Raw genomic sequence first — 23,661 nt, 5'->3', positions numbered from 1 at the left:
CTGCTTTCTGAGGACAATATATTTCATAGACATATGGCAAATCATCAGGAAAGTAAAAATGAACAAATATTGTATGACATTGATCTTGTAATATCCCACAAACCCAGTAGTGGGCATCTCAGCTTTGAGGGGAAATGTGATATTCTAATGTCCATTGAGCACTAGGTTGTACATTATGGTCACACACCCACTGGAGAACTGCTAAGGCCAGAGGTCTCCAGTTCTGGTTCTCATTTGTGCAGCAGGTTTTATATGTCTCTCAGAATCTGCACCTTAGAACAATTGTTTCACCTTGTTCAATTCAGCAACTAATGAGCTTAACCATGTACTTAAGGAACACAAAATCTTCTGTCCATAACTTCTTTATGGAGTCACCTGTAGTTTATAGAGTTCTTTGGAGTCACCTGTAGGCAACATATAGAAATGTTCTTTCCTGAAATGAAATATGTGATTAGTTTCCTATGAATGTATACAACTGTGAATGATACTGTATCACATGCTCCCAAAATTAGTGCTTTTCCTTCTGCATTTTTTTCCCATTTCATCTGTTCCACCTGAATGGGGACAGGTCTGGAATTCACTGATTAGGGCTGCGTTGATATCAATCAGCAATAGCATTTCAAGAGCTGAAAGTACTGCCTAAAAGTGGGCAACAAAATTAAAACTGAAACCAATTAGTCAGTGATTAAGAACTCGGCAGACGTTCTAGAGGACTAAAAGGGGGACAAACTAGAGTCCTCAGAACCCTGATTCAGAGCGCTTGTTAATGGGGCGTCGGCGTGAAATTGCTTTGACCAGCTACTGAGGTCATGTATCACGACAGCAGCTCTTAACTCAAACCCTAACATGGAAGGATCTTAATTCTAGGAAATATAAGCATGGTTATATTTCGTTGTTATTGTGAATTAATGAGACTTTCTACATTTTCAGATTATTTCGTTAAACTTTTAAAATGAGTGCGAAGGAACAAGTAAAGGTTTATTCCATGCTGAAAAGACAAGAAAAACAACTTTTCGGCATTAGAGCCTTCTTCGGGTATCAAAAAAACAGCAACAGTTAAGGGTGTCTTTAAAAAAAAGAGTAACAGATCTCTGTGATCGCTTTTAAATTAGGAAAAAGTCGGAATGAGAGATCGTACGACAGTTTTAATCTTAAACCTTTTTATTTATATAAAATTATATAAAATAGTTTTGATGTTATCTAAGTTATGATGACTAGTGATACAAATACGTTGCTAGTTGTTCTCATAATGAATTTAAACGTTATTATTGTGAACTTAACCAAACGATTTTTATACTTTGAACCGATAAGAAATGCCGCCTTTTCTCTGTGTTCGCTCCCATTTTCTTATCTAAGAAGTTCATTTCAACTTAACCTGCTCCAGAGTCAACAGTCTCAAACTCGGCCACTGTCAAGTACTTTGGCTTTCCACGTTACCGCGGAGACAGTTACTATGGTGACTCAAGCGTATTTTTGTTTTCTTCAGCTTCTGTTAGCGCGCCTTTCCAGCACCAATGTCATTGGTCCCCAGGAAACATGGAGGAGACATCCCGTACCCCGCCCCATCCAGCGTGGCCTGTGACTTGACACCGCGGCTGCCAATCATGGTTCGTTGCTCCGGTTGCCAAGTGGCAGCAGCTCCACTTTTTTGTGTGTGTGTGGGGGGGGGACGGACGGACACTTTCTTATTGGCCCGTTAAATAAAGGTTTTGATTGGCCCCGTATCTAAGTGGAGACTTCGGCTTCTGGTTGTTTTTACTTCTCAAGGAGCTGATTGGCGGGGTGGGCGTGGTGGCCGCGAGAAAGCAGTCGCGCGCCGGGCGGGTTGTCAGGGTCCGAGAGTGCGGCGGGGCGAAGCTCAAGACATCAGACCTGAGATTTAGGCAGTTTGGGAAGGAAGGAAACGTTTTCATTACAATACGAGTGTGTGTACGTGTAACGGTGAGAGATGGTAACGAAGAGTACGCATTCCTAAACGACATCACCCGAATGTGCGAGTTACAGGAGGTGAGTTAAAAACTTTTCTTTTTCCATCTTGAGAGGTTGTTTACATTAGGTAAGTTATGAATTATGATTTTTTGTTTATGACGTTAAATACTCAGAAATGGTGTATCTTATGTGGTCCACTGTTGCCAGTTTTTCCTTTAAGGTGACTTATGATTTTCGGTAAAATCGTGTATGAATTTTGAGTTTTTTTTAAGGTTAAATTCGTTGGTCGCCAAGTTTACATGTTGGATAAAGCCAAAGGATGTTATAAGAGTAAGCTGGCTACCTAGGTTGCACCGCACCACAAAAGACGGTCAAGTTTACCCTGAAGCTAGAATCAAGTACTGTTTGTCTAGTATTAATCCGCTTCAATTGTGTTGTCTTTCTACTGAATTAAATATATTTAATATAAAGACACCCACGTTTGTAACAAGTGGAGGCCTTTTATTTTGATCTGAGCGACTATAACTCTTTTTACCTCCATTTGGTCATCACTTCATTTTCTGAAAATTGTCATCATTGTGACCAGGATTATTCGATTTAAATTATTTTATACGCGGGGTTTGAAAACGGTCCAAAACAGATTCTGTAGATAATTCCAATTGCAGTGGAAAACAACCTCACAATACACTGAAGGGCTGCCCGGTCCTGGAGGACTGGTATCTTTGTGTATGTCTCCTTTTATTTTTAATCACCAGCACTTTAAATTATTAAATTGATCAATGAGCTCCTTTAGAAAAACTAGCAGACACCTGCTTTCCTCGGCTCAGCTTGGACACACTTGCGCAAGAATGGCATTGAACTACAGTCATTTGTTTGAAAAGCGGCAATAAAAGATATGAAGTTACGCTACAATAGGGGGGAAACAAATCATTCCCAAACTTTTTTTCAAATTTAGGAATTTTCTTATAACACCTGTCTGTCGATTTTTTTTAATCATATGCTGAGAGTATCAATTGTCCACAGAATCATCGGTTTGAGTTTGTCCCCCCTAAATGCTGCTTGGTTTTGCTCGCGTCATTTGTCGAGAAAAAGAAGTTTTCCCCAACCTCGAAAAACTTACGCAGGCTGCAAAAGAAACGATTTCCAGAAACCAGCCCCTCGCAGGGCTCTGTGAGCTTGTCGGTAAAAGGAAGGAGACGGTGAGGGGGAGCTGGGGGTCCGGGGGGACGCGCTGCCTCGGCCCTTCCCGGCTGTGCGCCTCTGCGGCGGCGGTCGCGAGGAGCTGCGCGCGCACGCCTTGCCCTGCCGGAGCCGCGGGCCGCGAGACTCCCTTCTCCGCTCTGCAGAGGATCCGGCTGGTGCCAATGGCGGCTTGTCCGGCCCAGTCCGCTGAGCGCTGGGAGAGCCGCCGTCGCCTCTGAGCGCTACCAGCTGCACCGCCATTAAAGCAGCGTAAGTGACCGGTGGGGACGCGTCCGCGTTTAACGCTGGGGTAGGATGTCACGGCGAGGAATTCTAGTTCTTTGCAGAACTAAACCGTGCAGCTCAAATGTCAATAACCGGATCAACATTAGAGCCCTTCTTTGCACAACCGACATTTACTATTTGTGTGGTGGCGAAACGTGCCTTTACGAGTGCCTGGCTCATCACTGTGCACAATATTGTATTCAGTTACCGCTGCACCAAGGATGTTGTGAAGATGCGATTGAAATGGCTCTCTGCCACATGACTTGTTTTGCTCCCTAGTTCTTTGCCTGCAACTCGATTAGGCGTGGACGGCTTTGCAGTGCATCGATTTTAAGGCAACTAGCGATGTACACCCCACGAAAAGTTCTTTTTAACGAAGAACGCGTACCGTGTTGCAGGTGTGTACCGAGTACATTATTGGCAGCTGAAAGACCTGTTTTCCAAAGTATGCAACTTGTTGTTCATTGGTAGTTCACTCGATAATCTGTTTTTCCGAATAAGAATCTATTTCTGCGTAATTTGGGATTTTCAGCGTTTGACGTGTGTATCTCTCCTGAGGTGGTTTTCTATCTGGTAAAGTACGGGTCATCATTTAATTACTCAGCGACACGGTTAATAAAATAAAACGAATCCCCCCCAGAACATCTAACCTGTTAGACAAATTTAGAAACAGGCGAAGTGACGGCGATCTTGATGGATACTGTGTGGTTAAAACTGTTCACCAAGATGAAGCCGAAGTCTTTAATTACCTACACGCGGTATAAAACATTATTAATGCATGTGTGGGCAGAAAGCACGGCTGTGTGAAACTGTAAAGGTTCCGCTGGAGTTCATGGAAAGTAAGTTTGGCAGAGAGCTGGAGCTTGCACTAAATCTGTTCTGAAGCTGGTGCCGAATCGCAACTTTCTGATCCACGGTGCCTTCCGACATTTTCCACCGGCCTAGAAGTGTAAATCGATCCACAGACCTCATATTTGGTTCAAATAGCAGCAACAGCGGAGAGCTAAAACATGCCCTTCAAGACGTTAGAGAAAGAAACGATCGGCATGGTTCGCCAAAAGTTTAAAAAAATAACATGTACAGATCCAAACCGTTCTTTAATTAAAATAATGTTCATGCGCCACACTTTCCCCTCCAGTAATGCGAGCAGAGGATCATAAAATCGGTTTTGAGAGTGGTGAGCTGAAGCACTGACTGATAAAAAAAAAAATACTTTGTTTAACTACTGCACCAGGTAAATCTCAAGTGCAACTATTGCCTGCTGGAATCGGTCACCAGCGACGTCTTAGAAATCCTCTCAATTGCAAAGAAATCCAAGCAATAGCTGTTGCTACTACTTCCCTCTAGAGGACACTAGTCAGACGCGTTCTAGAATTTGTGTACTGGTCCTTGGATCATTTGACTATTAACTACATAACAGGCCAGATGGGCTGAATGACTTCTTGTAGCTGATGACTTATTTCAAATGGCAAAGGCTCTTTCTGTGTGGCTCCTGTCTTTTTTCATGACTGCTTTTGTGAATACAAGCCTTTCTCGAGACTTGATGCCGGTTGGCTGTTGTCAAATGTTCATGTTTCGTGTGTAGTACCATTACAACTGACCCCAAGATTGCACAACATAGTAGTATGACCACGCACCCTTTGACAATTGATAAAGCTACACCTGTGCATATTGATGTAAATTAGATTCTTCCCTTGACTGAAAGCGACTGGGATTGTGAGTACAGTCAATGGCTACATACTAGTAACATTTGTTGTTGGTACTAGTGTAGTATGTACAGTATATTGCACATTTATTGAAGAAAAGTACATAAAATGTCACCATGCAGGTTCTGTTCTGTGCTAAAATAGTTACGGTGATTGCCCACCCCTGAGTTTAGCATAATTGGTTAATCTTATTAAAATAAATTGTCACTGATTTGATGGCAAATTAATGGGTTAATTTGATTGTAAAAGGCCAGATCATGCAAAAACCACAACTAATTTAGAAAGCAAAAATACTTTTTTTCCCACTTGATTAAGCTTAAATGTAATTCACGGCCAGTATGTTTATCAGGTTTGTGTGATTGGATCATGTTGAAATGTTGCAAATACCACACAGTGTAAAAGAAACCGTTATAGTAAATCAGCACTTGCTTCTCAAAGTTAAGGTAAGAGTCAGTGTATTTGTGCGAGGCACAGGTTATTTTAGAAGTCCGTGTACAATGGTGTTTAAATCTTATGCGTGGTGTTAGTAGACTTCTGTAATAACTTGGCATGTATTCCCAGCGCAATTAAAACATTTTCCCCATTATGCCAATTATTGTGTAATGTGCAGGTAAAATGTTTAAAATAGGCAAAGACTTGGTTTGGATTTTAGTGATGTGGTTTGCTCCTGGCGTTCTGATATAGTCCGGTTGGAGGAAAAAAATAATTTCATCTAGCAATTAACATGTTTTAACAGGTTTGCATCTATTTTAAGTGATCCCTCTCTGTCTCAAAGATCTGGATTGAGAAAGAAATGGTAATACTGAGAACACGTTTCAGGAGAGAAGTGGTGATTAGGGCAATCCTAGATGAGGGTGTGCCAGCTCAGTTCCTGGAAAGCCTTGCTTTGTGCCTTCTGGTTTTTGTTTCAGCCTGAATAGTCAATTGAATCTAATTATTTTCTAAATTAAACAGGATTTTTCTTTTCTTTCTTAGGCCTTTTCTGGTTGATTAAACAAGGCATTCACTTTATTCTAGGTGCAGGTACCTATGAATACTCTTGGAGCCTGGTTAGATGCATAGCAGCTAATTGAATAATTAAACCTACTGTGTAACTGAGAACATGGGGAAAACGCCAGAACTGAGTCTGCGATCTCTGATATTTGTTTTGCTTATGTTACTTCAGTGTTGGAGAGGTGGAGTATACTGAATAATGTGTGGGTAATTGTGACAAACTGGCTTCAGCCAACATAAAACCAAAGACACCCATGCAAGATTTCTTTATTTGCCATATACAAAAAGTGTATTGGAATGCTTACTCGTTCAGGGATACCCAGTAGCATTAGAGAAAAAATATATATCACAAATGACAGACAGACATGGACAATAAATTTAGACAATAGACGTTATAATACAGCCAAGACAGCACATAGTGCAAACAGCACAGTACCAGTACAGGTGCTAATATGTGCATCATACACAGTATGATGTAACCACATGCTTTTAATATTTTTGGTCCTCCTCATGATTTGTGATCATCAAGCCTTCTGTATGCATCTCTTGCAAACCTTGTTCCATACAGGCTATGAAAAACGTTCTGAAACCGATTCTATTTGCGATTTGTGTAATGAGACAAGTGTGAAGCCTCTCTCCTCCAGCTCACTGCGTGCTGCAGTGCTTTTTCCTCTCCTGTCGGGCAGCAACGTCGGGTCACAGCCTGCTTTGTATCCGAGTCAACTTTAGATAAGTTACAAGGCGTTTGTTTTACAGTACTGGTTTCCTTGGGCCAGGCATACTGTATCTCACTTGTGGAAACACCTCCTCGCATGTCTGGTATTAAAGAGAGTGGAAGAAGCTGTAGTTTGTTGGGGTCAGATTTGGAAACCAGTTCAGAAGTACAAAGAGCTTTGCAGGGTTCAGTAGGCTGATCTTATTTTGCCTCCATGCAAGTTCGTTTTCTTAAGATAGTGTATATAAGACCATCTTTTTGCCTGGTTGTATAGACATATCGGGTGGCACAGAAAACGTGCTGCCTTGCAGGTTCTCCCTGTGTGCAGGGGGGGGGGGTTTCTTCAGGTGCTCTGGTTGTCTCCTGCTGTCCAAAGATGGGCTGTGGTTCTCCTGCAACCCTCAACTGGGAGAAGTGGACAGAAAGTGGATGAAAGTATAGACTTATCTCTTCAAACTGTCCTACCTAATTATTATAGAACATCTTTACCAGCTTGTCAGTCCTCCTCCACAATTAGAGCATCAGTTTCATTACATTCTCCTAGATATAATAATAATATCCTGACACATATATATATATAGGGCTGGGTGATATGACCGGAAGTCAACATCACGATAATTTCACACATTCACCTTGGTATGATAAATTAATGATAATTGTTTTTGAAACCCTTGAAATGATATAATTACATGATATGCTGAAAGACCATGTTTTAAATAGGCAAAACTATTAAAGCTGCACACACCTCATCTTATCTCGGTGTCTTACAAATAATGTATGTAATGGCATTAGTTATCTCGTTCCATCTGCGTGAACCTTTTGTATATCGAGTGGCATTAGTAAATGCTTGCGTTCGAGACAGCTGTTTGGGGGAATCACTTCAGCCATAAATGTGCTTGTCAGTCTTTTTTTTTTTTTTGGCCATGCACTCTTCGTATTCCACGACATGGTTGTGTTTCAAGTGACGGAACAAGTTGCTCGTGTTACGTTTGGGCGCAGAAACGTTTTTTTTCCGACAAGAGTTTACATCTGACTTCTCTTTGTGCGGTTTCCTGAAGCCAAAATATGACCAAACGATTGACACTGCATCTTTTTTTAGATACCAGCTTGTCTTCATTTGTGCTTGAGTCATCACTGCCTGACTGGGGTTCAGCATAAGCGCTCGTGTTGTCTCATGCCCGGCACGGTTCTTTGTGTTTTAAATGAAGAATGAAGGTTGGACGAAGCAGAAGCATGCGACTGAATATAACAACTGGGTGCTGTCGTTTTTTTTAAGGGGACCGTTCATGAAAACACACAGTGGGGAAAGCTTTTACTGAGCATACTGAAATAAGCAATGTAAGACCGTTGAGAGATTCTTAATGTCGGTTCAATTGTCGCCTAGCCCTACACATATATGATGCTTTTTTTAATGGGTGGTCCCCTCCACCATCACCAATGTGTAGCTCCCATATGGATGATGTGGCAGCCAAAGTGCGCACAATACTCTCACCATGCATCAGCTATCAGTGGGGAGGAGAAGAGTAATGAAGCCAGTTCATAGATGGGAATTATTTGGCCAGGACACTGGGGTTACACCACTACTCTTTTTGAGAAACACCCTGGTATTTTTAATGACCACGGAGAGTCAGGACCTTGGCTTTATGTCTCAGCCGAACTATGGTGCCCTTTTTACAGTGTAGTGTCACCAGCACTATACTGGAGGATTGGTACTCTCAGACTGCAGGGTGAGCGCCCCCTACTGGTCCCTCTCACCTTTTCCAGCAGCAACCTTTGTTTTTCCCAGGAGGTCTCCCATCCAGGTACTGACCAGGCTCACACCTGCTGAGCTTCACTGGGTTGGCAGTTGTGAGTTGCAGGGTAATATAGCTGCTGGCTCATGTGATTCTCCGAAGACATGAAAAATACATTCTGGCACTTTGATTTATTAATTTTTTTTATTCAGCAGTCATAGCCTGTGATTCCTTGAAGCTGGCTGAGCTGATGATAGTTTCAGTAAGCCTGCAGTTTCCTTCAGAGAAAGTCATGCCTTGTACACCAAAGAAAACTTCTGTTCTGCTCTTGCTTACAGTTTATGGGCCATACCACATGGCAGACTGTTCCCACTGAGTTGTGACGGGTGCAGAAATATTAAGACAAATTTAAGAAGTACAAAAGCTTTGTGACCTGGGATTTCAATGGACACTCCTGCTGTGCTGTGTCCAGTGTCCTAACTGATGCTTCATGCTGCTGCTACTTGTGTGCAACAGACCAATCGGTCTTGCTGGACAGAATTGTCTGGTCACTTCAGAACTCCACTTGATTGACAACTGCATAATGCAACAATGATCAAGTCCTAGCAAGCAAAATATTTACACTGGACTTTATATTGGAGAATGGGTCACAAAGACCCTCTTTTAAGCAGCTTACCACTTGCTGGTGTGTATCAAGCCACTGGTTGAGGGACACTGAGATCTGAATTCCTGTGTTTTGGACATTTTGTTTTGTTCTTAATGACTAAAATGTTGATCATCCTTTTAGGCTGAAGCTTTCTTGAAGAATCTGGAATCTTATGAATACTGCAATGGTACAAACTGTGAGTCCATATCTTGCAGTATTCAGGAGACGATGGCCAACCATTACAAGCCACAGGTAATCTGCTCATACCCTTAATGTTTGGAGATTTGTTGTTCTCTAAATGCAAAGAGGTTTCTAGAAATCATAGAATTTGTGTAGGACCTCTGGTTTAACATTGTGTGTACGATATATTTTATAAATTCGATTAAGAGCATAATCATATTGTGATTTTTCAGCAGTTTTTAATGTGTATTCAGGAGTAGAATAGAACATTGCAAAGCATTGGCAAACAAATGTCTTCATCCGTCATGATAATATGAAAGCTGAACAGCGCCTCAACCTTTCCTATCAAAATGGTCTGAAGTTTCAGATGTACAGTAGCATAGTTTAAAAACATTCAGATGTTAAGCCACATTAAAATTTTAATGTATAAAAACAGTTAAAGGAAAATCATCACTTAGAAATGAGAACTGAGTAATGGAATGGGCTGTGTGTAATGTTAAGCTACCTTTACTTGTAGATCATAGCAATTGTTTTCACAGCCTGGTGAATGGTGAGCCTGTGGGCAAAATCTATTAGTATATTACAGAATACCTTGGTGTCAAAGATTTTAACCTGTACAGTTTGAAGAATTAAGATTTTCAGATTAAGTGCTAACAGAAAATGGAGATTGTCTATGCATTGCACTCATGTTTTCACAGTGAATTCAAGTTAGAATGAGTTTTTTTTCTAATGAACCACCTCCATTGATTAATGGGTCAGGATGTACATCTCTACCTTGAGCTAGAATTAAAACTGAAGGATTTTTTTTCCTCTCAAGAAAAAGCTCTTATCCCACTCTACATCGGTCGAGATTTAGTTTGTGGTTATTATTCCCAGAGTTTAAAACTGTATCGACCAGTTATTTAGGTTTCAATGCTGTTTTTGTATGTACTGTAGCTAAAGATCAACTTGAAAAAGGATAAAATGGACACACAGGTGCTGCCCCCTGCCTCCCTCAGCTGCATTAGTAATGCAGCACTGGACCCAGCGCTGCTCTACAACAGCTGGTCTATGTTCACCGATGATGGCACTCCCTCAGCTGCCTTTCAGGACAGCATTCTGCCCAGGTAATGAATTGTAACAGTTGTATACCTTTTTGAGGAAAAACATTAATTAATTAAGGAGAAAAGCACAGAGTTGGGGGAGGGGGGGGGAGGAACTCTTCCCATTACAATGAAGTGCTGTCAGAACAGGTCTTACGGAGAACTTTCTCACTCCTTTTGTGAAACAAATCTATAATTATTCCTTCTAGACATTCATTAAATATTCTGGTACTCTCTGTTGACATGATTAGTCTTTAGATATGAATGGTGTTGATAAAAAAGGTATTTTTTTGTAAATTATGTTTGGGTAGATGCATTTTCTCACTATGGGATTTGTTTTATTTGTTCAGTTGCATATGACCTCATCAGACCTTTTCTTAAAGAACAATTAACAAAGGCAGCACAGTGGTAACACGAGTGGGTTTAGTTGTGTAATGTTATTGTGTGACTGACTGATTAGTGTTGTGTTCTGTAGACCCCAGGTTAACCTCTCCTACTCTGGAAATGGCCCGGATTTATTTGGAATGGTCTCAAGTATCTTGGAAGAACCAAATGGATCAGAACACCTTCAAGACTGGTAAATTGTACAGAGCATTTTTCCAAGAACTTTTTCCCAATGAAATTACCAGTGCTCAGGTTTCCAAATTAAAAACAAAAAATCCAAAACTTTTTTTTGAAAAATCAGTCCTGCTGCAGCCTGTGAATGGGTCGGATTTGGACCGTTTTGTTATATCCTGTTGACACTGGCGCACTTCAGCCAAGCTAGGTCAAAACTTTGCTGAGCCAACCCAGTACAACTTCATTTTTTGCACACTGTTCAAAACTACAATTAATAATTGTATAACAGCTTTTTGCAAGAAGTAATAACTTCACCAATTACAGGGGAAATTTTAGATAGGCCGGGTTGGAGCAGAACGTTAAGAGATACTTCAGCTGTAGTTGATGTACAATTGCTCGTTATTGTTGCTATACACACCTGGTTAGGAATGGATGACTCGAATTTGGCTGTCATATTTCACATGGGGGCAAAAGAAGAAATCTCCACTGACCCTCCCACCTTTAAGCCATTAGTCTTTGAATACACTATAGACAAAACCACCCCATGCTGGAGTTTCTGTTTCTATCGGTGAGGTGTGTTCCTCAGCAAACACTACATGCTTACAAGGCTTTCACCTGTATGAATCTATGAATTGGCTTCATTACTATGGCTGGCGTCGCATCATCCAGGTGGATGCTGCACATTGGTGGTGGTGGAGGGGAGTCCCCATTACCTGTAAAGCGCTTTGAGTGGAGTGTCCAGAAAAGTGCTATATAAATGTAAGCAATTATTTTATAGATGAGGGGTGAATGCTGAAATGGAGGGTGATCAATACCTGAACCACTGCTATTCTCAATTTCATTACAATAATACTCCAGTGTAAGACTTAACAGATAAGTCAGTTTTTCCCTTAAGAATTAGACAGGGCGGGTTAGGTCCTGGGACTCTGTTATGCAATCTACATTCTCACTTATGTAAAAAATAATGTACAGTTTCATCTTTTAAATTCTAAGATTGGAGCTTGGCATTTCTTTATTAAGTGTGGCAATTTGTCCATAATTTTAAAATAAACTAGATAAAATCCAATTTCGCTGTCTTAACAGCAAGTGAGTCTTTCTTCTGTTGAAAATTGTCCACAAGCATATTTCTTACCTCCTATTATTCCAGTTCAGTAGAACATGATGTTTGAGTTTCTATATGTTCAAAGATGGTATATAATGCAGAGAAAAATTCAAGGTCATTGTCAACATTTTATTTCTCCATTTTTCAGTTGTTCATGCATTTCATGATAGAACGAAGAAACATTGTTTTATGTCTCTCTTACAAGTATTCTGTGACATACTGAAAAACATGTGCATGTTAGCCCTGCACCCAGCTTTGCTCAACCCTGAGCCAGTAGCAGGTAACGTGTAAAGCCAAGGTCTCAAGTTTTGGTTCTGATTGGACTTCACAAAATGAGCAGTGTGAAATGATTTGTACTGTGAGAGCTCAGCTAAGGTGTGCCTGTATGACAAGGCTATTAGAAATACAGAATGTCTCCAAGTACAATTTCGATCTCTTCTGATGTGCTAATTAAAAAAACTAAGGTTGCTGCTGGAAGAGGTGCTGGTGGGGCCAGTAGGGGGTGCTCACCCTGCAGTTTGTGTGGGTCCTTATGCCCCAGTATAATGACGGAGACACTATTTTGTGACGTAAAACCGAGGCCCTTAAAAATCCCTGGGCATTTCTCAAAAAGAGTAAGGGTGTTACCCTGGCGTCCTGGCCAAATTTCCCATTGGCCTTTACATATCATGCCATGGCCTCCTAATGAAGCCAATTCATAGATGGGGATTATCACTCTGTTCTCCTTCCCACTGATAGCTGGTGTGTGGTGAGTGTTCTGGTGCACTATGGCTGCCATCACATCATCCAAATGGGTGCTTCACATTGGTGGTGGTGGAGGAGGGGAGTCCTCATTAGCTGTAAAGAGCTTTAAGTGGAGTGTTCAGAAAAGCTCTATATAATTATAAGGAATTAATTTAAAAAAATAGACTATTAACCAGTGTCCTGTGACGGTTTATATGATTCTTGGCCCAGCTATATGGTCCAAAAATATAATTCTCTTAAACATGCAGTTACCACGGGACAATACATGTCTAAACTAAATATTCAAAATTGTTTTTATTTAGGAGTTCATCTTCCAGGTTTTTTCCATCGTTTCCGGCAGACAGCAGTAGCTGTATTGACCATCCAGAGAAGAGCATGCTGGAACAGAATGGATCTAGTGATATGAACAACTCCTATCAAGAAACTTTCCTTAAGTTAAATGAAAATCAGATGGAAAGCATTTATCCAGGATTCCAGGGCCTCAACCTTGGAGACTTCTGGATTTCATGTGACAAAAAGGATCCTGACATTACGAGCCATCCGTCCGCTTATTTAACGAAGAGGTCTTATGCTGAGGATCCCATGTACAATAGCAATGCTTTTGTGCACAAGGAAGACTTTGTCTCTCGCAAGAAGGAGTCTGAGCCTTTCATGCGGGAAAGCAATAAAGAGATCCTGAACAGGGGCTATGAGAAAGGACTTCGGGATTTTGGCATGTACGCGTTTCACAACCGCAGCAACAGTAACAACACAGTTATACAGAGGGAGTTCAAAATGGAGCAAAGGCAAGACAAGTTTTCCAAGCAAGTGGGCCAAATGGAGCAAGCAAGCTTTCCCACTGATCGGAATAGCCCGCAGCCTGAAGGCGGTTGGGCACTGGACTCTCAGCCAAGGACAAACTCAATTAAGGGATACGAGGATCACAATGGGCCCTTGTCTCAGATGACTTTCCCCCCCTCTCAGAATTACTTCGCTGAGCAGCCCATGAAAGTGAATGGGAGCAGGAGCTGGAAGCCGCTTCCTGATTTGAACCTGAATGTTCAGGACAGCTACCCTCTGAACAGGAAGCCCCTCAGTCAGGGCCTGTTTAACTCCCTGGATTATCCTTCTCCTTTTAGCCAAGCCATGAATGCTGCGTTCCACAATGAGGACCACCCTCACTCCGCAAAGAGTGGTCCCTTGAGGGCCGAGGGAGATGTGCTGAGCCCGTGTGGGAAGCACAGCCTGCGGTACGCGAGGGAGAAAGGTACAGGCAGAAGCTCCCAAGTGTCCAGCCTGTCAAGCGAGAGCTGTCCCATCCAGCTCCCTCTTGGCTCCAACCACCAGCTTCCCAGCTCCTCCCCAGCATCACTGGATCAGAGGGGCAGGAAGGGTGAAAACCACTCGGGTCTTTGGCGTGGCTGTACAGTTAATGAAAACATGATGCACAACCAGTTTGGCAGCTATCCCAGACTGGATGCAGCAGCAACCAAAGAGCACCATAATGGCCAGTCTGATGATTGGAGGCCTACCTCCCAGTCATCCACAGGGGAGGAGGCTGGGAAATACTACCGCTTCTGCAACAGGCAAGAACAGGACACCCATGATCGAAAGGGTGTCAATAAAAACAACTGCTTCCCTCAGCCCAATGCTTTTGGAACCTCTAAACCCCACCAGTACAATAATTACCGCAGAAAACCAGACCAAGGTGCTGGCAGCGTCTCAGACGTCAACTCTCCTATTGTACTGCCTTTTCCATTGCTGATGCCAGACCTTAAACAAAACCCTAACTTCTCCCAACTCTGCCACCATACTGGCAGTGGCAATGGTGCTGGGTTCCCTTTCCCTTCCTCTGTATTTCCTTTCCCTCACCTCATGGATCGGCTCCATTTGGAGGATCTCAATCATCTGAGCCCCTTCGTCAGCGAGCTGTTCTGTGGAGATGTGCATCTTCCTTATTTCCCTCCCTTCAACAAGTACCGGCCCATGAGGAACCGCAGCGGCCCCACCAGTGAGCTCCATGTGCAGCTGGAAGTGTGCTATGACCAGTGGAGATCCCTGGAGAAGGAGAGGAAGAAGGTAAATTAGCTAGTGTTTTTGTAGAACACTAGAGATTACTAGTGCAATAGTGCCATTTGGCCTATGGTTACTTGTATGAACATCTGTAGATTTGGGCCAAAAACTGCACTATGTTTCCTGATGTTAGTGTTTCAGCAATTTAAACTTGATTTGAGAATTAGGTTTTTGCATAAGCATTTGTTTGTGATTGCTCATGTCATAAATTTCTGTCCATCCATTAGAATCTGTATTTCATTATAAAGGATATTTTCTTCACATAAAATAATTCACATTTACATAAAGCAGAATAAGTGCAATGGATGGTATTTGGTTGCTTGTAACTTCACTTTTGAGTTTTGTGCTAATTGTAAACTTTGTTTAGCTTCTATCTGTGTATACATAGGTTCTTTAAACTACAAAATCATGCTGCCAGCCACAACACTTTTATATTCCCAAGGAAAACGCTCACTGTGCTAAGGTTTGTAATTCCTAAAAGCTGTTAGGTCGTCTGTGGAGAAATGGTTGATATTGTACATCTAGTTTGGTTTCACTTCAAATGTTCTGGCATTGTGGGCTTTAGCCATTCAATGTTCTCTTAGAACTTCCCTGGAATAAGTTGCTATTGCCTACTTTTCACCTTTACATTTGTACAGGTTATATGTATTTTATCTTCTGTCACTGACATACTAAGACCACACCTGCTACCAACCAAGGCTTTTCTTGGAGTGTCCTGCTGTAGAGTGCATTAATATACGTGAGTGTTCTTTACCAATGCTCGGCTGCTGAGCTCAGATCTGTTGATGGTTCAAAAAACAGCTAGAAAAATCTGTTTTCAGAAGGCTGGATCTTGACAGCAGCAAAACTGGAACACTCCTGATTTTATGTGCAATAAATACTATTGAAAGAACTGTTAGTTTTTACTTTGTGTAAAACTTCACAGCATGGCGATATGCGTTTTTATTAACTTGCTTAGTACACTTTTTTCTGTGGAAAATGTTTAAAAATCAAAAATACTTTGTCCTGTAGATTTAATTTGTATCTAGGACTTTTGTGTTAACACAACCTCTGCCTGTTCTGCACTCCTACAGTACCACTATCCTGATCAAAGTGGTCCATGTCTCTGAAGTGACCTATATCTTATATTGGTCAAGTAGTCACTTAAATTCTTGACCATATCCTTGATATAAAATGGGCTGAAAAACTTCTGAAATGAGGGATTGCAAGGTATAACACTTCCTCTCACTACGTATTTGTGACACTTTCTGTATGATGGTTCCTCAAAGATATGAAGTGTGTAACATTCTTCTGATGGGAAAAGAAACATTAGTGGAAATGTTTTTTAGATACAGAGATTATCGGACAGGTCTGCAGTGTCTCTTTCACCTTTTCAGACAGAAGCTGATCTGGCCAGAAACTTTCCAGGAAAACGTGTTTCCAGCTCCAACAAAGTTCCTGTCCCTCGCTTGCCTGCTAATCCCTCTAGAGTGGACCGCTTGATTGTGGACCAGCTTAGGGAGCACACCAGGGTAAGCCATCTGTGCTTCAGGTAACATGTATGCCTGTGGGTGGAAAAGGAATTCCAGTTAGTGGACCTGGCTTAAGGGACTTGTAAATATCAAGATCGTTTAAGATTTGTTCAATGCAGGTACAGTATGACCTGTTTAAAATCATCCATGTTCAGCTTAACAGCAGAAATGTTCCCAGTCTCTTATGGTATACTGCTTGATTTTTGCAAAATGAGGCTGAAAAATATTTTTTTTTGTGTGTTTAGCAAGTCATTTCAGTTAAGTATTCTCTAGCGCTGAAACTATATGTACGGAAGTGTTTGCGATGAGTGTCTGGAAGACCGCCTTCTGCCTGTGTGTTTCCAGGTCACCACTTTGATTGGGAAGATGGAACGTCTGCGTAGTGCTCCTCTACATGCCAACATATCCACCGCTCTCGATCGCCACCTGGAGGCCATCCACGTCACACAGGCCCGCCGCAAAGATGAGATCTTGAGTGCTGCTAACCGGCATAAACAGAGAACACCAAGACCTAATGTTGAGAAAGGTAGGGGTTGGGCTTGTTCCACTCAATATGCAGTCTGTACCTTATTGTGCAGTCATTCTTTTATTAATAACATGTTGTTTGACATATTGATAGAAGCATGACCACTCCTCCCTGCTACATCACAGTGCACTCTTGTAGTGGAGCAATAGCACAGTGGCTACTGAGCTAACTAGTATAGTTGGCTTTCTAACTTTCTAAGTTACCAAAAATGTTATTGTTTAATTTGTTTTATTTCATTTTCAAATGTAGCAGTATGTAGGAACTAGGCAGTTAGACAGTTTCATTTCCTGGGCTGTAAGTGATTTTCTGATACTCTCCTTTTTTTTTTTTACATTTATACTAGTTACAGTAATTGGCTAAGAACATACTTTATGAATAGTTACAAACATGATTGTTGGTTTTGGTCTTCAGCACTGAATTGATCGAATTTATGCATTTGGTTCATGTTTACTGTTCATTCAGAAGAAATTGGCTGGGGTAATTTAGCAGAAATAGGTTTTGAGGAAAAACTTCTGACAGCTGGGAAGATTGCAGCACATCTTACCAATGTAATGCAACGGGGGTTCAGGCAGGCGCCCTTGCCGCATTAGGTCGGCCCCCCACCGTCGGGGGCTCGAACCCGGGACTCCCGCGTCACTCAACAGGGACCCAGCCCGGTGAGCCAAAGAGAGATCTCTCTACAGCCCATTGGCTATGGTCCTGCTATCATAGGGAAGGGCGGCGATGTCACCGCTCTGGTAAGCCAGCTCTTACACACCCTGATGGCCGTATGCGTTACACTCTCCCCTGCTTAACTCGCCGTCCCCGGCAAAGGGCTATCCCACCCCGCATCTTCCACGTTGCGTAGGGGTTCCATACCTCAAGTCTTTACAGATCCTGACTTTTCTGTAAGTCAGGTGTGACATTTGTTTAGTGTGTGTGTGTGTGTGTGTGTAAATAATTTTTCATGATGTTACAGAGGTTCTCCACCATTTTCCCTAGATGTGTTGAGTGAGGAAGAAAGACAGGAGAGCAGAATTACAGGCTCACTAGGGTTTGTCTTATAATGCCTAACAGGTGTGTGTGTGTATTGGTCAAGGTGTTGAGCAGATTGCAAGGGAGATAAAGCAGCAGCTGTAAGTCCATGAGGAGGAGTGAGAAAGGAAATTTGTGGTAATTTTGTTTTGTATACTTTAGAAACTTTTATATAGTATATTTATGACTCACTAAATAAAGTGCTTGTATATTTATGAAAGGAAATGGGCAATTTTCATTGATTGTGTTGATTGCAATCAAGACAAAGGCTCCAGAAAGCATGTGTGTAACGGATGTCTATTTGTCTGGTATAATACCGTTTCTGGGCTGACAAAACCTCATTTGTGATTTAACAGACATTAATAGGGGAGAAGGGGTGTCTGTTATCACCTAGTCTGTTAAACTGAGGGTTTACTATAGGAGAACTGCAACAGTTAATACAGTTAATTACATAGGGGGTAAATATGTAGTCCACTTCATGCCTGTGATGAAATGTGTCTCGTGTCTTTTCAGATGTTCTTGCCCTTGCAGCTGCGATTAAAGAGCTGACCGCCTTTACTCGTAAAGGCCGCACAGCTCTGTGGTGCGCCCTCCAGATGACCCTGCCGAAGAGCGGTGTGGGCCTGCCTGTGCTCCAGGCAGAGCTGGAGAGGGCTCTGCAGGAGCTTTGTAACCAGGAGGAGGGAGAGGTACAGGGGTTTGGGGACAGCAAGGGAGACAAACCGCAGGAATTGCAAGAGGAGAAACAGAAGGAGGGGAGTTCAGGGGCAGGCAAGGAGACGCAGGCAAAGCAAGACACAAGAGCATCCCACAAGTAATGAAGACGGGGGTCCTGTGTGTGTCAGATGTGCTTGGGTAGTTTTAGATCAGGGGAAAATCTCATGCTGTTAATGGAAAAAAAACAATGCATTAGGTCTGGGGGTCTTCATTCTTCAGGCTATATGGTCAGTGTTTTGGAATTTCCCATGTTGACATTGTTCATAATTGAGAAGATGTGAATATTTCCCCCCAACTTTCTGAACATCTTCAAAATGAATTACAAAATCTTTGGTTTCTTCTGTTTTGTTCAGAGTTTTGGATTTTCTTTCCCTCAAGGTGTTAAGAGAAGGTTGATTCATTACCTTTTGGTTATTCGCTTGCAAGGGTTTTTTCCGACAGGCCTTTATATGTTCTCGTTTTTGTAGCATTTTTTTACATGCATCTTTTTCTCTAGTACAGCTCCTCTATAGTATTATGTATTGTTTGTATCTTTTTTTTGTAAGAGTAGGAACAAAATACTGAAGGAAACCATTAAATGTTTTTTTAGTGGATTGAAGTAAAGTTCAAGTATAGGCTGTGGCTATAGTCCTGTTTTGCAGGTGCTATCAGTTAGTTTTAAGGGACTTTAGTTTTCTGTATTAAAAGGGAAGGGCAAATCTCTCTTTTAATAAACTAAATTCTCAACTTTATATATATATCCAAAGATAGTCCTGTACAGTAGTGTGCAGTTAATCAGTGCTCAACCCACTCAAGTGCCAAAAAGAAGAAGTTTGATGTTTTGCTATTAAATGAATGTAACCCCTGGTAACTTTTTGTTTTTAAAGTTTTATTTACTGAAATATTTTAATTTTAACTTTGCACTTTTTATTATCCAGTACAAATGTTGAGTAGAAAACAGAACTTTTCTCCGTTCCTGATTCATTCACTGAGTGTATTAAGTGAAAATGTTCTTGGATTATTATAAAGTAGCCTAACACAATAGGAAAATATTGAGTATTCAATGATTTTGAAGCACAAGGAGGAAATTAACAGTTCATAAGTGTCAGTTGTTAAAATGGTGTTGTTTTTGATCAACATGTGGTATTACTTTAAATGGTAAAAAGATGATACTCAGGAGTATTTTGACTTTTGGGTACTAATACCTTTTGGTGAGTCAAAATACCGTTATATGTACTTAGTGTGTGCTCATCTATATTTAACGTCATTTTAAGGGATTATAAGAAGCATTCAATATTTATTTCTGATTAAGTTGTTTATATAAAATCTTTTTAGTGTAATATTTAATTATTTTCATTGGCCAAACCTTGCTATTAGATCACATTTAACGATTTACTCAGGAAATATTTAATATTTAGTTTTTTGGTTATATGTGCAAGATGTTTTCAGAAAGCTAACTATACTAAGTTACCAAAGCTGTTATTGTTTAACTTGTTATTAATTTGTTTTATTTCAGTTTCAAATGTAGCAGTATGTAAGAGGTAGTCAGTAAGCCTTTGTATTTAGGCTTGGACAATCACTAGGTTTCTATGTCTTAAACTAAAACGTGAATGTAGAAAACTACAAAAACAAATTTGAGATAAAGAAAGCACTAAATAATTAACAGGTCAATTTCTTAACTCATTCATTACTCTGTTAAAAACATAATGCTTTAACAATTGTTTCATGAATTGAGATTTGTTTAAATAAAATTGCTCCAACAGTTGGTATGTGTAGTTTGAACCTATGTCCATCATACAGTATATTTGCAGTTTAAAAATATTAAATATCAGGATTTGGAAGTCTTGTATAAGATTAACAATAAAAGAATGCTGAAGTGTTAATTGGGAGGTGTTTCAAATCTTAATTTTGAAAGGAAAGGAGAAAGTGAATTTAGCAAAGGCAAAGGGAGACCTTCTCTGGGTTGAACTGTTATCTGCACTTCAGTTATCCTTAAGAGTCACTTTTATAGACGCGCAAAGCGCTCCTACTGTAATTTTTTTTCTTCCTTTTCTGTGGTGATATAATCACTAGTCTTTTAGTCTTCATTCATTTCAATTAAGTTATTGTAGTGATGGTAACTTATTCTTTTCATGTTTGTTCCATTATATAATTGTTATTTTATTTTCAAGAAGATATTTTATCTACCTCATTTTGAACATGGGTAAAGGTTAGAATTCTGCAAGACAAATGGTGAACTTTCCAAAAGATAACATCAGGATGTTAAAGAATGAGGTTAGCTCTCTTGCCTCGCTGTTTCAGATCTGTTACTGGCAGTTGTTGAATTGATATGATCTTACCATTCTGATTCAGTTTTGTATCATGATGACTTTGAAATACAGACCTGTGTAAGCACCGCATAATTGACTGAGCCACTACTGTTTTTTTTTTTTCAAAGGAACTAGTTAGGTCAGTCCTTAAAATGAATGCTCTTCTTGTGAATCATATGGGGGGTGAACTGGAAATGGATTAAAATCATAGGAATTGTAAGTACTTTAGATTACAGTAAGGGATTCCAAGATGGTCTAAGTTGCCCTTAGTAAAACTGGACTATAATGGTTTGATTATAAGTAAGGTTTACTGTTGTTTTTTTTTTAGAAGTGGTTCTAAATAGAAATTGGCTGAAGTTGTAACAGATTAGAGTTAAGTTGATATAACAAGTTCTGTATTGACTACAATAAAATGATTTCCTTGTGCTTTTGAAATTAGAATTTGTTTACAATGATTTTTTTTATAGCAGTTTGTAGGATCAAAGTTTATGAAGTTATATTTTGAATGTATGTGTTTATTAGGTCTGTACGTTAGGGTGCTCTGTAATCGGTACCGTCAGATGTGTTTAATTTGCCATTGGAAAGTGTTATTAATTTTAATCAGTTTGGAGTAAGTTATTATATGGTAAATGTGCCTTTCAATATTGTTCCTGATTTGGTGAAGAACTGTGAATAATCCATTCCACACTTTTCCATTGACTCAATTTTGTTACTTTTATTTAAAACAAAGTTGGTTGCTGTTTTATTATTTTAAGTGGTTCAGAGAAACTGCAGTGAATGTACATTATATAAAACCGATATTTTCTAGTGTATTAGTTATTTTGTGCATAGAATTGCCGTGATCAGTGTCCGAAACATTTAAATGCCAGTCTAATAGCAGTCATCATCCCAGTCTGATTACAGATCGACTGGTTTCTTATTTGGAGATACCTTTTAGTTCTGTAAAAATAAGGTACTGCAATGCAGAGAAAACATACAGACACCTTGAAAGTTATTATTTTTCTTTGTACTCCAATTTTTTTCTAGGTTTATTAGATTTCTAAGTTATCCATGTTGCTGCTGTTTTTTAATTTTTAGTAGCAATCCACCTGTTTCATGCATGAAATATATTTCGGTACACTCTTCCATGTTTTATTCATCAGTTTCTGTCAGTGTCAGAAGTCGCGCAACTAAAACTTAATATCATTTTTTGGGGTATTAAATATGCAGGATATTTCATTAAATTTGTTTACATTCCAACTTGAAAGACATAGAATGTAAAGTTAAAACCTGAGCACCTGCAAACAACAACCTTAAAGATTTAGAAATACTATAGATTTGACATCACATTTGTAATCGGTTATTCATTTATTGTTGGCTATTGGATTGGCGTGTAATGCATTTCACTTAAAGGCACGATGTTCACAAAATAGTCTTGAGTACTGTTGCTCATGGTTTTGTCTTCTGGTGAAGAATCAAGTCCTAACTCTACGGTCCGAGATTAAATTGAGAACAGCCAACCAGTAACCAAGAAAACTTTTATTGGTTTACGAGTCGCCTAATCAAAAGTGTCAAGTTGATAGAAGGGAGTTTAATTGAAAACTCACCCTCCATTTCCAGAACTCTTTACTACGGTTTCTTCTTCTTTAGATAATATATGGGGTTACATGAGAAAGCTGTAACTGTTTTATACAACAGTGCTTTTTCATTGTTACCTAGGAAACGTAATTTTAAAAGGTCTATCCTTATTAATGCCGAGGTTTTACCATTATTATGAGATGGATAGAATAAGAGAATATTTAGTCTTGGTTTTACATGCCGGTGTTGCATACATTAGTATGATTTTTCCCCATTGGGTGGTCGAAGAAAAAAAAAAAGTAATATTTGTGGTCTGGTTTAGGATTCCATGTGAACAATACCATGAGCTCAGGAGTGTTGCCAGAGGGAGGCATGAAATGTCATGATTTCTTTTTATGCCACTAGAGATATAATGCGTATAAGACAAATGTTACTGACAGACTTTGACACCTTTATTATTTAGCTTACCCTTCGTTTTAATACAGTGGTAGTAACCTTAAATTTAGTTTTAGAACTATGCATATAAGTATATGGTTGTACTGTGCCCTGTGTTAATGCAGACTGAGAAATTCAATATACTGTGTCATGCCTTTGGTATGTAATTTGAGCCTAAAATTTTATAGGATCAGGTAACTGGTATTAAGGTCCAAACATTTGTAATGTGAGTGGATAAATATTTGTATGACGCTTTAAGCCTTATTGAGTGTTGTGTTCAGCTATTGTGCTGTTCTGAGTCTGGTAAAATGTGGATAAGCTTTACCAGAACATTACTTTTGTTTAATCAGGGGCAGCAATCTAATTTAAAAATTAAAAAGCTTGTACTTGTTATTAAACAGGCAGGGAAGAATATTTAATATACTCTGTGGTTATTCTTTTGTCTCGGGAGTGAACAGTGCCTAAAGAAGAAATTGGATGGTACAGGTCTAGGTATACAGGAGAGAAGGTAGGTCTTATGCTGTGAATTCTGGGTATTTGTGTTGGGAGGCGAAATTAATGTTTTGACATTTATTAATAAATGTTGTGGAAGGCCTCGGGTTGCTTGTAATAAGCACACCTTTGCTGAGATTAAATTAGAGCAGATTATTAAATTTGAATAGGAGTGTTAGTATAGCTGTTAAATCTCTCAAAGAATGTAAAGTGC

At 40.1% G+C, this 23,661-nt stretch overlaps 1 protein-coding gene across 4 annotated transcripts; it reads left to right on the top strand.

Moving 5' to 3' along the window:
* The first annotated feature begins 1,231 nt into the window (after positions 1-1,231).
* On the top strand, positions 1,232-20,419 carry LOC148657192 (meiosis-specific coiled-coil domain-containing protein MEIOC-like). Of its 4 annotated transcripts, none has more exons than XM_088643112.1 (8): positions 1,232-1,607; positions 9,331-9,441; positions 10,306-10,475; positions 10,927-11,028; positions 13,158-14,913; positions 16,284-16,418; positions 16,764-16,944; positions 18,472-20,419. In XM_088643112.1, exons 1-8 carry the CDS (start codon positions 1,515-1,517, stop codon positions 18,774-18,776), a joined length of 2,853 nt encoding a protein of 950 aa, XP_088499238.1. In that variant the 5' UTR covers positions 1,232-1,514; the 3' UTR covers positions 18,777-20,419. The 4 variants fall into 4 exon arrangements, with proteins under 4 accessions (XP_088499238.1, XP_088499235.1, XP_088499236.1 ...); XM_088643109.1 differs by lacking the exon at positions 1,232-1,607 and adding an exon at positions 1,711-2,007; XM_088643110.1 differs by lacking the exon at positions 1,232-1,607 and adding an exon at positions 2,072-3,381.
* Positions 20,420-23,661: the final 3,242 nt, after the last annotated feature.

Source organism: Lepisosteus platostomus, chromosome 8 (genome assembly GCF_059453375.1).
Source record: "Lepisosteus platostomus isolate fLepPlt1 chromosome 8, fLepPlt1.hap1, whole genome shotgun sequence".
In the NCBI taxonomy this organism is placed as follows: Eukaryota; Metazoa; Chordata; class Actinopteri; order Semionotiformes; family Lepisosteidae; genus Lepisosteus; species Lepisosteus platostomus.
Note: the sequence above shows the minus strand (reverse complement) of the source record. Positions and strands in the feature narration are given on the sequence as shown.

Bases quoted from the DNA above. Each gene is read 5' to 3' on its own strand.
- LOC148657192 (XM_088643112.1), top strand. From the start codon at position 1,515: ATGTCATTGGTCCCCAGGAAACATGGAGGAGACATCCCGTACCCCGCC. The intron at 1,608-9,330 runs GTTCGTTGCTCC...TCATCCTTTTAG, and splicing joins CACCGCGGCTGCCAATCATG to GCTGAAGCTTTCTTGAAGAA. The intron at 14,914-16,283 runs GTAAATTAGCTA...TCACCTTTTCAG, and splicing joins TGGAGAAGGAGAGGAAGAAG to ACAGAAGCTGATCTGGCCAG.